Consider the following 15,098-nt stretch of genomic DNA (forward strand, 5'->3'; position numbering starts at 1 on the left):
CCATGGTGGGACAAAACATCTGTTTCATCAGTGAGGTCTGTAGTTAAGGCACTTTGCTGCAGGTATGTAGCAGCTGTGGTGTGGATAGGCTTTATGCTTTTATACTTTGTGCTCTTTGCCTTTTTATTGGTGAACATGTTGGAAGTGAATCCCTGTTTGGTTCTACCTTTTTGTTTGGGAGAGTGTGGTGTGTGTATAGCTGTAGTAGCTATAGTAAGGCACATGTGAAGGAAGGGCACCAAAGAGTGTGGCTGTGTCCTAGTAACCACCTAGGAGACTGGTGTTTCTGTACTTCTTTTTCATTTCAGATCTTCAGCTTTTCCAAATATTTCCTAGAGCAGAAGTCCTTATGGAGCTGGGGTTGTTCAGCCTGCATAAAAAGGAGGCTGAGGGAGGGATTGGAACAAGGAAGGGGACAGCCACTTCTGCCTGGTAGCAAATGACATGACTAGAGGAAATGGATGCAAGCTGTGCCAGAGGATGTTTAGGCTGGATATTAGGAAATATTTTTTCATGGAAAGGGTTATCAAACACTGGAATAGGCTGCCCAGGGCAGTTCTTGAGTCACCACCACTGTAGGCATTTAAATGGGGTGTGGACCTGGTACTTGGGGACATGGTTTAGTGGTGACCTTTCAGTGCTGGGTTGAAAGTTGGACTAGATGATCTGGAAGGTTTCTTCCAGCCGAAGTTATTCTGTGATTCTGAACTGAAATAGTCAGTTCCTGATCTCTACTCACAGATCACCCTTTAATAAAACAAGTGAGCAAAGCAAAAGCCAGCCTTTGAGCTATTAAAACAGATTTTCCCCCTCACAGTCTAACCAAATGATCCCTTTGCTGAACACAAATGTCCATGATACGGAGTGTGAAGCTGAGCTGGGGCCCCTCCTTGCTGCGTCTGCTCCAAAGGCAAAACACCCATTAATTTGAAAATTAAGAATATAAAAAACTGGGAATGTGCTTATGGTAGGGTAATGTATTTATTCCTCCCTACAGGAGCCTCTCTACATGCTCAAAGAGCAGAGGATGGACGGCTCAAAGCACCTTCGCGGCCCTCTGAGGTGTGTCCCCAGGCAGCAGGGTGCCGTTTCCACAGGGGAAGGCGAAGGGGGCCGGTGCTCCTGTGGAGCGCTGCTGCGGCTCCTCCCCAGCTGCGGCCCTCTGCAGGCAGCGGCAGTTGGAGGCCTGGGGGTGGTTAGCCGGGGCAGGGTCCTTCCGGACTCCATGCCCTCACAACCCGGGGCGTGGGGTTGCTATGGAGGCACTGCTGGGGCTGCTGGTGCTGCTGGGCCTGGCGGGGTGCCCTGCTGCCCTCAGGAACCCGTCACCAGGAGGGCTGCGTGTCACTGCCACATGGGTGACGATGCCGCGGCAGCTGAGACCCCGGACCGCTACCGGCGCCCCGGCCGTCTCCTACTGGCTGGAGCTGGCGGGGCAGCCGCGGGTGCTGAGCCTGCGGCCCAGGCGGGGCCTGGTCTCCCGCCCCATCACCTTAGTCACCTACGGGCAGGACGGGGCCCGCTGGGAGGAGCACCCCTTCGTGCAGGACAACTGCTTCTACCAGGGCGAGGTGTGGGGAAGCCCCGGCTCCCTAGTGGCCCTCAGCACCTGCGGCCCGGGCCTCCACGGCGTCCTCTGGGTGGAGGGTGGCACCTACGAGATCGAGCCCATCCCCGATGATCCGTTCTACCGGCACTTCCTGCACCGCATGGAGGCGGCCTGCAACCCCGCCAGTCCCGCCTGCAGGCTCAGCTTGGTGGAGATGCAGCACCAAAAGGCTTCGCCGCCCGGGTTCAAGGCCCCCGAGGTGGAGGAGGAGGAGGAGGCGCTGGAGGACTGGTGGACACACATCAGGTACGTGAAGATCGCAGTGGTCGTGGACAACGTGCGGTTTGTGAAGTCAGGCAGGAAGGAATCTGAAGTCTTGAGGCAAGTCATAGAAATCCTCAACGCTGGGGACTCGCTGTATAAACAGCTTTCCGTTCAGCTGTTTCTTGTGGGATTGGAGATCTGGACCAAAACCAACCTTATAAACATTACTGACTCTGCCCCGAAGACGCTTCATGACTTTAACAAGTGGCGAAAGTCAGACCTGTCGCCGCGAATGCCCCACGATACCGCTCACTTATTCGCCTTTCAGAAGTTTGGAAAGAACCTGGGACTGGCTTATGTAGGGTCCATATGTGATAATCAGTGGTCATCAGCAATTTCCTCCTTCACTGACAGGAAATTGTCCTCGCTTGTTAACACCTTTGCTCACGAGCTGGGCCACGTTCTTGGGATGCACCATGACACAAAGAACTGTAAATGCAGACGAGAGAAATGCATTATGTATGAAAGCAGTGCCGACACGGATGCATTCAGTGACTGCAGTTACAAAGACTACTTTAACCAGCTTGCACACGATTCCAACTGCATTCGTCAGCCACCAGCGCCCGGCACTTACTATGCCTTGAAGCGTGAATACTGTGGGAATAAGATAGTAGAAAGTGGAGAGCAATGTGACTGTGGTTCAGAGTCAGACTGCAGAAGGGATCCCTGTTGTCAGCCAAACTGTATGTTTACTGAAGGTTCAGTCTGTGCTTCTGGAAAATGCTGTAAGAGCTGTCATGTCCTTCCAGCAGGAACGCTCTGCAGAGCTAGTGCTGGTGACTGTGACCTGCCGGAGTATTGCGATGGGACTTCCCCTCAGTGCCTGCCAGATGTATATGTACAAGATGGAACCCCTTGCAAAGGTGGTTCTTACTGCTATCGAGGAAAATGTTCTTCCCACAGGAAGCAGTGCCAACATCTCTTCGGCAAACAAGCCAGGCCTGCTCCTTTAGACTGCTTCAAAGCAGTGAATTCTCGAGGTGACCGTTTTGGGAATTGTGGTATTCATAACAACGTCCATTTTACAAAATGCAGCGTTGAGAATATCTTATGTGGCAGGATCCAGTGTGAAAACATACACGAGTTACCTGTCTTGCAGAACCACCTAACGCTAGTCCAAACCCCTCTTGGAGATAAAAAGTGTTGGGGTTTTGACTATCATGTAGGGATGCCGATAGCTGACATGGGAGCTGTGGAAGATGGCACACCGTGTGGTAGGGATATGCTTTGTATCAACAGGACGTGTACCAGTGTATCCCTGCTGAACTATGACTGTGATGTGACAAAGTGTCATGGCAGGGGAGTGTGTAACAATCGTAAGAACTGTCACTGCTGGTATGGATGGGATCCTCCATATTGTGAACAGGAAGGATTTGGAGGTAGCATTGACAGTGGACCTCCTCCAGCCAGGGATAGTTTTCATACACAAAAAATACTACTTATTTTTTTTTCCCCATTTATCCTTTGTGTGACCCTTATCATATGTTACAAACAAGAAATAGTGGGATGGCTTAGGAAAAAAAAGGTCCAAATTCACCTAAGGTAGTTGTTTCAAATACTGGAAGCACCAGCAGTTCCAAAAGGAGAACTGCTGGTGCATGAAAATCCACCACAAAGCACTTCCCAAAGACCAACAAGCAGTTGGGTGCTCCTGGGGAAAGCTCTCTTGAGCAAAGCCAAGTGAAAATTCATCAGACTAATTCAAGACATTCTCAATAGTTCTAATCTCATGTGGTATCATTAAATGCAGAGTAAATGTTACCTTGTTTATGTTGAATTAATAAATGCAGGCAGTAAGGCATGCTGTTCTTTGCACCTTGAGCTCTTAAACTGACGTAGGTAGGTAAGCTATAGGGATAGCTTTTATGCATCATATTAACAATTTACAAATGATTCTATGATTCTTAAGAAAGGTGTAAGTTATTTGCTCCATTTTGCTACATTTTCTTCCATCCAATGTTTTCTTCAGGGAGAGACACAGTTGTGAACATCTTGCTGCTGTCCTTCATTAATAACCACAGACAAAAAATTGCTCCATTTAATTCACATCTGTGACAACACAAGCAGGCAAGAAACAGGTATTGCAGGGTGTCTGTAGTGTGAGCCCTTCCAAACTGTTTCCAGGGAGTAGCCCGTTAGGGTGGAGGTACACCAGAGGGAACAGAGTCTTCATTTTGTGAGACAGTGAAGTGTTACCCAGATCATGCCGGTAGGTGCTGTATTTCTGAACCAACAGATGCACATCGAGAGTGCAGCAACACCAAACCAGACATTTCACAAGGACAAATGGTCTTTATTTCCTGGAAACTTTCCAGTGCCTCGATGGCTGAGTTCTTCTGAGAAGTGCTATGTATTTTATTGTCACTAAGAGGAGCTGTGGGTGAGGCTGCACAAGTTACCTGGATTTCTAAAACACTTGGAACTATTCTGCAAGTGTAGTTGTTCCCACCTCGAATTTCTGCAATATTTGATAGATGCTTTAGCTAATTGTCTCATAGGGTGGCCCTTTGTTTGTGATTGCTTCTTAAGCTATTGTCCTTGCAGCTTGACTCAGTGCCACACAGAAACATTGTACTTTTACTTTTTTTTTTTTTTAACCCAAGATCATAAAATGCATCTAGCTTATGAGAAAAATAGGAGGGATATGGAAATACCATTCAATAAGTCTTTTTATTATTATTATTATTATAGCTATGACTAGATCTTCCAGCCAGATGAGCATAAACAGAAGGCTGGAGTCCAGATTTACAGTGAAAACTTTAAAGGACAGGTGTTTCTGAATTAAGGGCTATATAATGCACCTGTCTACTACCAAGGGAATTACTTGTATTTGGAAAGCAAATGCTCCATTTTTAGCAAACATACTATAAAGGCAGGGTAAGTACCCCAATGCTTGCAATATTTGGACGAAAAGATGTTGGTGACTGCAAATGCTGATGCTAAACTCTTGCTGCCTCCCAAGTGTGACATTAATGTTTTTAGAATACCCGTTTTTCTGTGTACACTGTTAAAAAAAACAACTTCTGCCTCCAAAAAGGTCTGGTTACGTTGTGGTTGGATGTAAAATAAAAGGAATCTGATGTGCAGCGCTTCGCGGCTCTTTGTGTAAAGCAGACGGGCCCTTAAGCGGGGCCTGCCAAAGATGCTGTGTAGGAGCAGGTGCTTGTGGGCAGGAGGACGCGGTGTTGTACAGCCAGGGAGGGCTGCCGCCGCTGCGGTGAGAGCCCGTCAGAGGGCATTCGGGGACAGGAGGGAGAAGCCCCGTCCCGCAGCCCGAAGGATGTACAGCTGTCCGGACGCGTACTGACACCGCTTCCGACGGTACAGCCGCAGTGGGCGGCTGAGGACTGGGCCCCGCCGGTGCTGGACCCCGGCGCTCCTCCCTGGGCCCGCGGCCTCGCTCGCCGCCCCGAGGGCCGGGTGCCCGCAGCGAGCTGGGGACGCTGGCTGGCGGAGCAGCCCTGTACCCGGGCGACGCAGCCGGCCTCGAACTACAACTCCCAGCGCTCCGCGGAGCGGCGCGGCCCTCCGGCGGCGGCCGAAGAAACGAAAGAGGCTGCCCCGGGAGCTGACTTCACCTTCAGGCCGCAGCATGAACGGCAGCGTGGCGGGCGGCTTTTCGGAGGAGCTCATCCGCCTCACCCGCAGACCTTCAGGTACGGCGGAGGCGGCCGCTCCTCGCCGGGCCCTCGGCGCCTCCCGGGACGGGGCAGCCGCGCCGAGGCCTGCGGGAAGGCCGGAGCGAGACCGGTGCGGGCGGTGGTGCGGGCTGCTGGGGGGACACGTTAGCGGACTCTGTCGTGGCGGCAGGAGGGCCCCTACGTGAAGACGACGACGAGCACAGTGCTCCATCCCAGGCGCTGGAGCGGCAGCCCGGAGGCTCCTGGCCCCAGCGGCCTCTCCTGCCGCGGCGTGCCCCTGGCGGATACGCTGCTGTGGGGAGAGCCCGTGACCGAGGCAGCGGGGAGAGCTGTCGGGGCCAGGATTTGGCTTGGTGGGAGCAGCGGCTGCACTGCTGTCTCGGGTGGAACAACACGCATCTGCTTTCCCCGCGAGCTGCCATCTCCAGCGCAGCACCCGCTGCAGGTGCTTTGCGCTCACCCGTGTTGGATACCCCAAATCCAGGGGTGTTTTGAAGAGCGTCAGGGGCAGTGTACACAGGTCGTGATACTACCTGGTAGTGTCAGCTTTGCATTAATTGTTCGACGCAGCATTAAGAGGGGGAGTCGGGGTGGTAAGTGAGAGGAGTGCAGACTGGAAGTGAGAGGGAACAGGGCACATTTTTGGCTTTGCTTTCTCCACCGCAGCAGCCTGTGCTCTCATGGAAGCCTGCAGACACCTGTCTGCCCTCGTATTATTACAGGCATTATGATGCAGTTCAAGAAGTGACCTCTCTATCTGGAATTTTGTCTGCAACTTTTTAAAGCAGGTCTGGTGCTAAGCATCTCTGGCAAAAGTCTGCTGAGGAGGTGAACCTATTTACAGTGGCCAAGTAACGTGTGTATGTCTCTTTCAAATTTCTTTCTCAAGTACTAGGCTGAAATTGGGCAGAAAAATCTGGTTTTATGGAGAACTAGCTAACTTAATAAGTTCAGTTTCCAGTATTATTTAATCTCTCTTAATCCTGCGAATCATGATTATCTTAATGCCTTTTTGAGGAACTTTTTCAGTTTCAGGGGAGTAAATAAGGCATACAGGGAAGGTCAGAAGTTTAGCCCAGAACCTGAGTTGAAAGCTCTGCCGTTCCACTTCTGGTAGTGTGCAGACCTGGGATTTTGTGCCATGTGTTCTCTTCTTCCCTTTACTGCTTTTCTATTGGTTGTGCTGTGTCTCCTTCTATGGCTGCATGAACTGGAAAGAGGGAGCTCAAGAAATGGTGGAGGGGAGATATTTTTAGCCAGTGGAAGTTGAAGTTCTGGAAAGGAAACTTACAGAGTGGAAGTGTAAGTTCTGGAAAGGAAAGGCGCAATGTAAAGCCCTGAGAATACTTAACTTGGTCAAGCATGAACCTGCTGCCTTTGTGTCATGAAGATCTGCTCTCATCTCCTGTTGCCTCTGTTTATGAAAGCTGTGACTTTAGTTTTTCCAATCATAGGTGGAAAGTTGCAAAATGTATACTTCTTTCTTTTTTTTTTTTGAGGTGTTTTATATATGTGAGGGAGATTCCATGTATTTTGAAACTCTGATTGCTTCTTTCTGGCTTTTTAATAAGTGTTGATTAAACCTTGCACTTTCGGCGGTATTGATTCCCCCTGTTCCCAGGCTTAGGGCTTCAGGTTTGTAGATTTTTTTTTTGGGGGGGGTGTGTGGTAATTTTTAATTTCCATCAGAAGGTGTTACACTGTGCACAACTCTTCCTTCTTGGAACAGATATTACTCTGGCTAGAATGTCAGTGTTTCTTCAAGCTGCTGCTGCTTCCATTTTCTTCCTCATTTATCTGAAGCTGCCAGGAAGGGGAGGAAAAAAAACAAGGTGGGGCAAGGTTGCTGTTAATATTTCTTTACTTCCCAGCTGTGGATGTATACTTAAAATAACATGACTCATCTTGTACATCCTTTGATCTATGTCTGATGTAAAGTGCTGCTTCCCAGCAGGCACAAGGTGGTTTTACTTTCATTTGCAACTCTCTCAAAGTTTCTAGTCACAGCTTTGAGAGAAAGTGAGAAAGAAAGGGAAAATAAATCTAGTCAGCCTGGCTGAATGTTGGGAGAATTTGCCTTCAGCTGTTCTTGACAGCAGGTTTTGGATGACTGGTTTATATCAGAAGGAAAAAAAGGTTGTTGTTGGGTTTGGTTTTGGTTGATTTTGTTTTGTTTGGGTTTTTTTTCATCGTATCATAGTATCAGTCAGGGTTGGAAGGGACCACAAGGATCATCTAGTTCCAACCCCCCTGCCATGGGCAGGGACACCCCACACTAGATCAGGCTGGCCAGAGCCTCATCCAGCCTGGTCTTAAACACCTCCAGGGATGGCACCCCAACCACCTCCCTGGACAACCCATTCCAGGGCTTCACCACTCTGATGGTGAAGAACTTCCTCCTCACATCCAGCCTGAATCTCCCCACTTCCAGCTTCATTCCATTCCCCCTAGTCCTATCACTACCTGATATCCAGAGAAGTCCCTCCCCAGCCTTCTTGTAGGCCCCCTTCAGATACTGGAAGGCCACAATGAGGTCACCTGGGAGCCTTCTCTTCTCCAGACTGAACAGCCCCAATGCTTTCAGTCTGTCCTCACAGGAGAGGTGCTCCAGCCCTCTGCTCATCCTCGTGGCCCTTCTCTGGACACGCTCCAGCACGTCCATCTCCCTCTTGTAATAGGGGCTCCAGAACTGGATGCAGTACTCCAGGTGGGGTCTCACCAGAGCTATTTACTTTGATTTTATATTTGGATTTTATTTTTTTTCCCATTGACTTTTTTTTTTTTGCCATTGCAAACCTTTTCTTAGGGAATCTCTCCCATCCCTTGTCACTTACTGTTTACAGAGAAACTATAGCTGCCTGTGCAATGGGGAAAGTGCTGTTGCAACCTGTGGTTTTCCAGATTTGAAATGCAGTTTGTTCTTCTGGATTTCAGTGAAAAAGGAAGCCTTAGTCTTTAATTGCACTTCAGTCCAGCAGGTGGTTCCAGCTAGAGAACTGTAGTTGAGGCTTACTTTAAAGAACACTATGAAACATAACAAAAATGTGGACACCAGTTCTCTTTAATGTATGTGTATTCCTTTGCATTTAGCTTTGAATCTCTGAACTTTGTCTCTATATCCTTTCATGTTTTAAATTCTTGAAGCAATTATATACCATTTGAAGTAGCTGCATCTAAACTCATTCTGGGAGGTTAGGGATGCCAGTTCCAGCTCCTGAGATGTGAAAGAGGAGCCCTCTGAGCTCTAGGTGCTCTCGTGCTGGTCACACACTTCCACTTGCCTCTTTCCTCATCTGTAGGCAGGATCTAATGCTCTTTGCCTTTCCTCACTCTGTTTCCCAGCTCATGAAATGCTTGTCAGGCATGATTTCATGTTGCTCAAAGGTAATGATTTACTATAGCCTCCTGTGAAACGCATAAAGCTTTCCTTTCCTTTCATGCTGTGCTGAAGAGGCGTATTCCTGCCGAGGGCTGAATCAGCATTCCAAAAATAACGACTTGTCCCTCTGCTCCCCAACACCCACCTGAAAACAGCTCATGGATACTTTAAGGAATGAGGCATCTTCACCCTCAGGCATTCAGGGTCTCTCTGCTTTCAAGACAAGTTTGATGAGAATATGTTTTCTAGTGATGATTGGGAAAAAATGATGCAGGTTTGTGCGCTGTGAGTTTTAGCGTGGTGGAGAAGACAGGACGACAGGGCAGGTGTAGAGTTCCCAACAACAGCAAGATTGTCTGAAGCTTTGGGTATTTTCTCATCAGCTTTCTCTCTGGCTTCCCTAAGGGCTGGGCTTCAACATTGTTGGTGGGACAGATCAGCAGTACGTTCCCAATGACAGCAGCATCTATGTCAGCCGGATCAAAAAGGACGGGCCCGCTTACCTTGATGGCCGGTTACGAGAAGGAGATAAAATTTTAGCGGTAAGCCCTTTCTTCTGTCGCCCTGTGTGTTCTTGAAATGCTGTGATCAGTGATGTGATACGAGGTGCAGATTTGCCACTCCAGTCCACAGAGGATGTAATGAATGCAAGTAGATGATGCTGAACAAACTCCATGGGGGAGCTGTCCTGGTGTCCTAGGGAGAGATTTGAGCACTAGGTAGATGAGTGCCTGTAGATACAGGCCCATCTCCTCTGCCTTCTTGATTTGTCTCAGAAGCACTCTTTTTGTGCTGCATTTATATTTCTTCTGTGTCTTGCCTCCCTAAGGTTTTAGGATCCATCAGACCTCTTGCTCATTATGAGTTGTCACTTGCACACATGTAAATAAAGATCTCCCACCTCTAAATTTCAATGTTTTTTGGGCTGCTACTTCGTGATTACTGCTGCTTTTGCTCAGGGGATTCTTAGGCTGTACAACTTCTAGACCTTAAAACTCTTCATTTCAGCTTACCAGGACTAATACAGACTGCTTCTTTTAGAAAAACATTTCAAAGTGCCTGAAGTTTAGTCCTGCTGGTTCTTCAGACAGCTGGCAATCGTACAAGACAATATACTTTACAAAGTGATGAAGAAGAGGTAGCCTCTCCTAGTGTGATAAGTGATCTTTTAAATACTCCTAAATTTGATTTTATACTTGCTTACAATGTTCCACATGCAATGTTTATGGCTTCTGTAGAGAGCCTTGCACTAGTCAGAGCCTATTACTGATCCAGAAAATGATACTAAGTTAAATGCAGAATATTATCCTGCCTTTTCTTGACAGTTTAATATTTACATGCTTGTATTTGGGGAGTCTAAATATCAAGAGAAGGGGGGCACTGCATGTCTTCTCAGGGGATACAGTTAGGGGTAATGAGGACTGTGGTGGGTTGAAGGGCTGATCTTTCCTTGCTTCCCACCAGGGCAGACAAAAAGAGACTCAGACAAATGGATTGCGGAAGTGGTGGAAAGTTTAAATGGAAAAGCAGCGAATGTTTTACAGAGAACCACAAGCACAGTGACAAAAGAGATCCCAAAGCATACCCAGAAGCCTCCCAGTATTCCCTTTTTCCCACCTGAGGTTACACCCAAAACCCCCAGAGCTCTTTCTTCGCCCCCCCTCCACTGTTAGGCTAATCTCAGCTAGCCAGATCTGAGATTGCCCTTTCCCTTTCTCCTCCTGGCATTAGGCCTGGCCAGGCCCCAAGAGGCCTCAAGATGACTCCCCCTCCGTTACCAGATAGGGAGCATCACCCCTGGTAGCAGTGAGGGAAGAAAGAGGAAGTGTAGGACTTTGCAGGTAGATTTATAGGGAGCAGGACATTATGGGATGAAATACGCAGCTTCCTGTGTCCACCGACTGTCCTCAGGACTCTGGGGGCGTGTCTTATGTGGCCACAGCAGGGGGGCACCCAGCCCAAAGTGCTACAGGGACATAAAAGAAAAATGGGAATGAGTATCATCAGATAGTGAATGAAGTCAAATGGGTTCTAAAACCTTCTGCCCTGAGATACTAATTTACATGAGCAAAAATCCTGACACTTTCGAGTGGATGTCAATATACATGCATGTCCTTCTTGTTTTGTTTTGCTGCATCAAGAAGCTTTTAAGTACATGTTTACAACAGCCTTTCAGACAAAAGATTTCAAAAGCAAACCAGTAGAGGGAACAGTGTGGGAAAGAGACTCATAATAATCATTTTGCTGTAGCTGCTCTTTTATTTTCATTAGCAGTCAGAATTACGCCTTTGCTTTGTTTCCAGTGAAGCAATAGCATAAGAAGCTGCTACTGACACAACTGCCTTCTCATATTCTGGTTTTGCTTTTAGGTATCTTTCTTCATTACCTCTGTGCTTTTGCTGGGAGTTTCTCATGTGAAAATGTAAAAATATATCTATAATATGAATGGATGAATATGGATCTTGCTAACTGTAGTATAATTCTCCAAATGCAGACTTTTGTGAAAGAGGAAGACTTTTATCTCCTTCCTGTGTTAGCCTGCATCTTAAAACAAAATAGCTTTTTGCCCTTCAGCAACTGGTTGTCCTTTTGCTTTTTTGCTAGGTCAATGGCAAAGAGTTGAAGGATTTGCGGCACAAGGATGCTGTGGAACTGTTCAGGAATGCAGGCCATGACGTGTCTCTGAAAATTCAGCACAGGGTACGTTATGTTTGGCTCACTTTACACTGGATTCTGTGATTCATAGCTCTCTCTTTCCTGAGGCTGAACAATTCTGTGTCCAGCTACTCAGTGTGAGCTATGCATGTAAAGATGTTGCTTGAAGTTCTCTAGTTGCCCAGAGCTGTAAGCATCCATGCATTACTTGTTTGTAGCAGTGTCAGTGATGAGGTGAATTTGAAGTCCCCAAGTCTTTCTGTTGCTGGAGTATGGTGTGTTTTCTCATAGATCTCCTTTCTCAGAGGCAAAGGCTTGTCTGTGATGACAGAATCTCAAGTTCTTCAGTTTTGTTTCAAGGGCTAACATTTTTCTGGAGACAGAACACCTTTGATGTTTCAGAGAACATCACTTGTGTGTATGTTGAGATGTGCGTGCAGCTCAGCATTGCAAGCAGGAGGTTGAAGTGCTGGAGTGTGTCCAGAGAAGGGCAAGAAAGCTAGTAAAGGAGCTAGGAGCAAGCCTTATGAGGAGTGGCTGAGGGAACTGGGGTTGTTTAGGCTGGATACAAGGAGGCTGAGGGTATACCTTCTCACTCTCCCCAATTTCCTGAAAGGAGGTTGTAGTAAAGTGGGGGTAGGTCTCTTCTTCCAAGTAACAAACAGTAAGACAAGAAGAAACGGCCTCAAATTGCATCATAGGATATTTCTATTGGATATTAGAAAAAATTTCTTCCCTGAAAGTGTTGTCAAGCATTGGATCAGACTGCCCAGGGAAGTAGCTGATTCACTGTCTCTGGAGGTGTTTAAAAAATGTGTAGATATGGTCCAGAGGGACAGGGTTTAGTGATGGACTTGGCAGTGTTGGGTTGTTGCTTGGACTCAATAATCTTAAGTGTCTTTTCCAACCAAAATGGTTCTATGATTCTATGAAACATGGGCTGCTGTAGTTTAAATGTACTGGCACCATTTTGGGTATAGAAAGAAAGGAATCTTTAATCCACTGTTGTAATTTGAGCACCCCTGGCTTGAATTGAAGTTCATGAAGGAAATACTCACCCTGAAACATGCTGAATGGGAGAGGTGAATTGAGGTCTCTTTTCTACTTCCTTAGTAAAAGAGGAAATCTTCTGGACCAGTGTAGAGGGCAGGTAAGGAAACCAGAGAATTTGTGATGCCCTTCACCTGGTAAAGACACCAGGAAATGGTGTGGTGAGTACTTCAAGGGATGACTGGGGGTGTGTGTGTCCCTGCTCCAGGTGTTAGGAGTCCTAGTTTACAAAGTGGCAGAGAATCATGAGGGTGCCTGGTGATGACTGGCTACACTGCAGTAAAGCTCAGTCCATCCAGAGCTGTTCTAATCCTCCCACGTGTGGAGTGTACAGGGACCTGGGGAGATCATTTTACAGAACCACCTGGTCCTGACACAGAACTGGGGGCTCTCCTGTGATGGGCTCTGACACAAGTACTCTTTTTTTTCCCCCCCTTGTAGTTGCAGACACAGAACGGCCCTGTGGGTCATCGAGGCGATGATGGAGACTCAGGTGGGCTTCGTCTGGCAGCCATTCTTGTGCCAGGCCTGGCGCTTGCTGCAGCAGCGGTCTGGATCTTGCTGAGGCATCGGCAGCGGATGTGAAGAGTTCACACTTTGGATATCACTGCGTATTTTACACAGCTGTGATGTAATTTAACGATAGAGAATCAACGATCTTACCACAGACTGATGACAGAAAGGATCATTGCCTATCATAAAGCTGCTGCTGCTGTTTATTGATTTTGTTGCAGGGTGGATTTTTGAAGCAGAGAGGAAAAGGGGGAAGGGAGCTTGTCCACGTGTAGAGGAGGTTTTTCCACCCTCCTCTATTTTGCACCAGGAACTTTCAAGCACATTCAGTTATTCCATGTTTTAAGATGCAGCTTTTGGTTGAAGGGAGTGGGGGTTGAGGTGTTTTTAAATTCAAAGACATTTACTAGAGACTTTGCCTTGTTTCCACTGAATTTTTCTGGAGATTAATGATCCCTCTGTGAGCAATGCAGAGTAAAGAAGCAGCGCAGAGGGTATGTTATTTTTTCCCGTTGAATTTGTGTTGGTTGTTGCTAAATAAATGCCTTAAGAAGAATGTATAAAATTGATTCTGTTGTTTCACAGGTAAAATCATCAGCATAGCTGCTGATTTAACAGTAACATGCATTTAACAGTTCTGGAAAGGTGGAAGGTAGCCTGCTGCTGCTAGAAAAAGACTTTGATTGTCAGAGTGACTGCTCATCCCTGGGTCAGAGTTGTAAGAGAAAGCTTTCCACAAAATGCTAGTATGCTGGAGGGAGGCAGGCAGAAAAGTGAATCACAAGGATAAGCAGTGGCAAGAGATTTGGGCTCACAGAAGCTATGGAAAAGTCATTATATTAATAATGAAGCAATAGTCCCTCCACCTGTCAAATGAGTTGAAGTCTGTATCTCTCAGGTTAAACCTCTGCTTTGGGGGTTATTTTTTGCATGGGGGGGTTACTCTGAATAAAGTTTTCTATAGCAGCTGACATGTTTTCTGAAGTCAGAAAATCTTGGGGTGATTAAAAGGGAGAAGCTGAGAGCAGGCTGGGATCATCCTGGCGATTGATTGTTTGTGAAGACTGATGTGATGTTCAGGAGACGGACTGGTGGGTGTAAGCCAGCTCAGTGAGTAAAATAAAAGGGAGAGGCTCTTGCTCAGGAAAGCATGTTGCTGAATTTACCTGCAGGGTCTCATTTCCTCACTGTGATTTGAATGGTTTTAAATGCCCCAGCTGATGTGAGCTCTGATGTGGGGTAAGACCTGTTTTTCTTATCTCCAAGAAATCAATGTCTTCTGTTGTATTTGTAACAGGAAAAGCAAACGTGTGTTCTGCTCTGTATGATGCCAAAAAAAATGAATCACACATGCCATATATGTTTTTAATCACAGGAAAATTGGTGTCTTAGTGCTTTACTTACCTCTGTTGTGTATTATTCTAGCAGAACATTGCCCGTGTATTTGAAATCGCCGTGTTTGCTCAGGGCTGTATTCTTGCTGTCTGGTGGACATACAAATGGTACGCTGTTTTATCTGGTTCCCAAATCACCATGGAGTTCCACAGCACTTAGACCACATGAAATCTTGCTTTGGCCAGTGAACTGCTCCAGTGTAAGGGGAAAAGGAAACAGGAGGAATTTTGCTCCTTGTTCTTAGGGGACTTGGGGAGTAGACTTGGGATTTGGCGAACATACGTTGGTGTTGGATGGCCTGGGCCAATGCATGCCTTGGTCTGCAAACCAGTTATGCCTGATAGCAGAAGGGCTGCTGTTGGGACATACCTTTGCTGGTGCAGCATGCACCAGATTGCTTGTCTGTGACCTGTTCTGAATGTTTGGCTGTGGTGTCCACATAGAAGACAGGTGTGCATTGAAACAGATAATTAGAAGTTGATGCCATTGCATTGCAGCCATCAGGATAAAGATGCAGACGGTAACAAAAAGGTCTGTCTGGAGCAAAGCCCATGTTAGGCCTTGCCTGAATCAAGTTTCTGTGAGAGGGAGT

The 15,098-nt window shown here is 47.2% G+C and overlaps 2 protein-coding genes across 2 annotated transcripts; both read left to right on the top strand.

Moving 5' to 3' along the window:
- Nucleotides 1–1,256: 1,256 nt before the first annotated feature.
- Nucleotides 1,257–3,478, top strand: LOC104300365 (disintegrin and metalloproteinase domain-containing protein 21-like). Its single transcript, XM_009900638.2, has one exon. The coding sequence runs from the start codon at nt 1,257–1,259 to the stop codon at nt 3,417–3,419; it is 2,163 nt and encodes a 720-aa protein (XP_009898940.2). The 3' UTR covers nt 3,420–3,478.
- A 1,922-nt stretch (nt 3,479–5,400) lies between these two features.
- SYNJ2BP (synaptojanin 2 binding protein) lies at nt 5,401–14,620 on the top strand. Its single transcript, XM_054161573.1, has 4 exons — nt 5,401–5,529; nt 9,299–9,435; nt 11,498–11,593; nt 13,040–14,620. Exons 1-4 carry the CDS (start codon nt 5,466–5,468, stop codon nt 13,181–13,183), a joined length of 441 nt encoding a protein of 146 aa, XP_054017548.1. The 5' UTR covers nt 5,401–5,465; the 3' UTR covers nt 13,184–14,620.
- The last annotated feature ends 478 nt before the right edge of the window (nt 14,621–15,098 follow it).

The sequence above is a fragment of the Dryobates pubescens genome, chromosome 5 (assembly GCF_014839835.1).
Source record: "Dryobates pubescens isolate bDryPub1 chromosome 5, bDryPub1.pri, whole genome shotgun sequence".
Taxonomy (NCBI): Eukaryota; Metazoa; Chordata; class Aves; order Piciformes; family Picidae; genus Dryobates; species Dryobates pubescens.

Coding starts and splice junctions, on each gene's coding strand:
- LOC104300365 (XM_009900638.2), top strand. CDS start 1,257: ATGGAGGCACTGCTGGGGCTGCTGGTGCTGCTGGGCCTGGCGGGGTGC.
- SYNJ2BP (XM_054161573.1), top strand. CDS start 5,466: ATGAACGGCAGCGTGGCGGGCGGCTTTTCGGAGGAGCTCATCCGCCTC. Junction 9,436..11,497: donor AAGGAGATAAAATTTTAGCG/GTAAGCCCTTTC, acceptor CTTTTTTGCTAG/GTCAATGGCAAAGAGTTGAA. Junction 11,594..13,039: donor CTCTGAAAATTCAGCACAGG/GTACGTTATGTT, acceptor CCCCCCTTGTAG/TTGCAGACACAGAACGGCCC.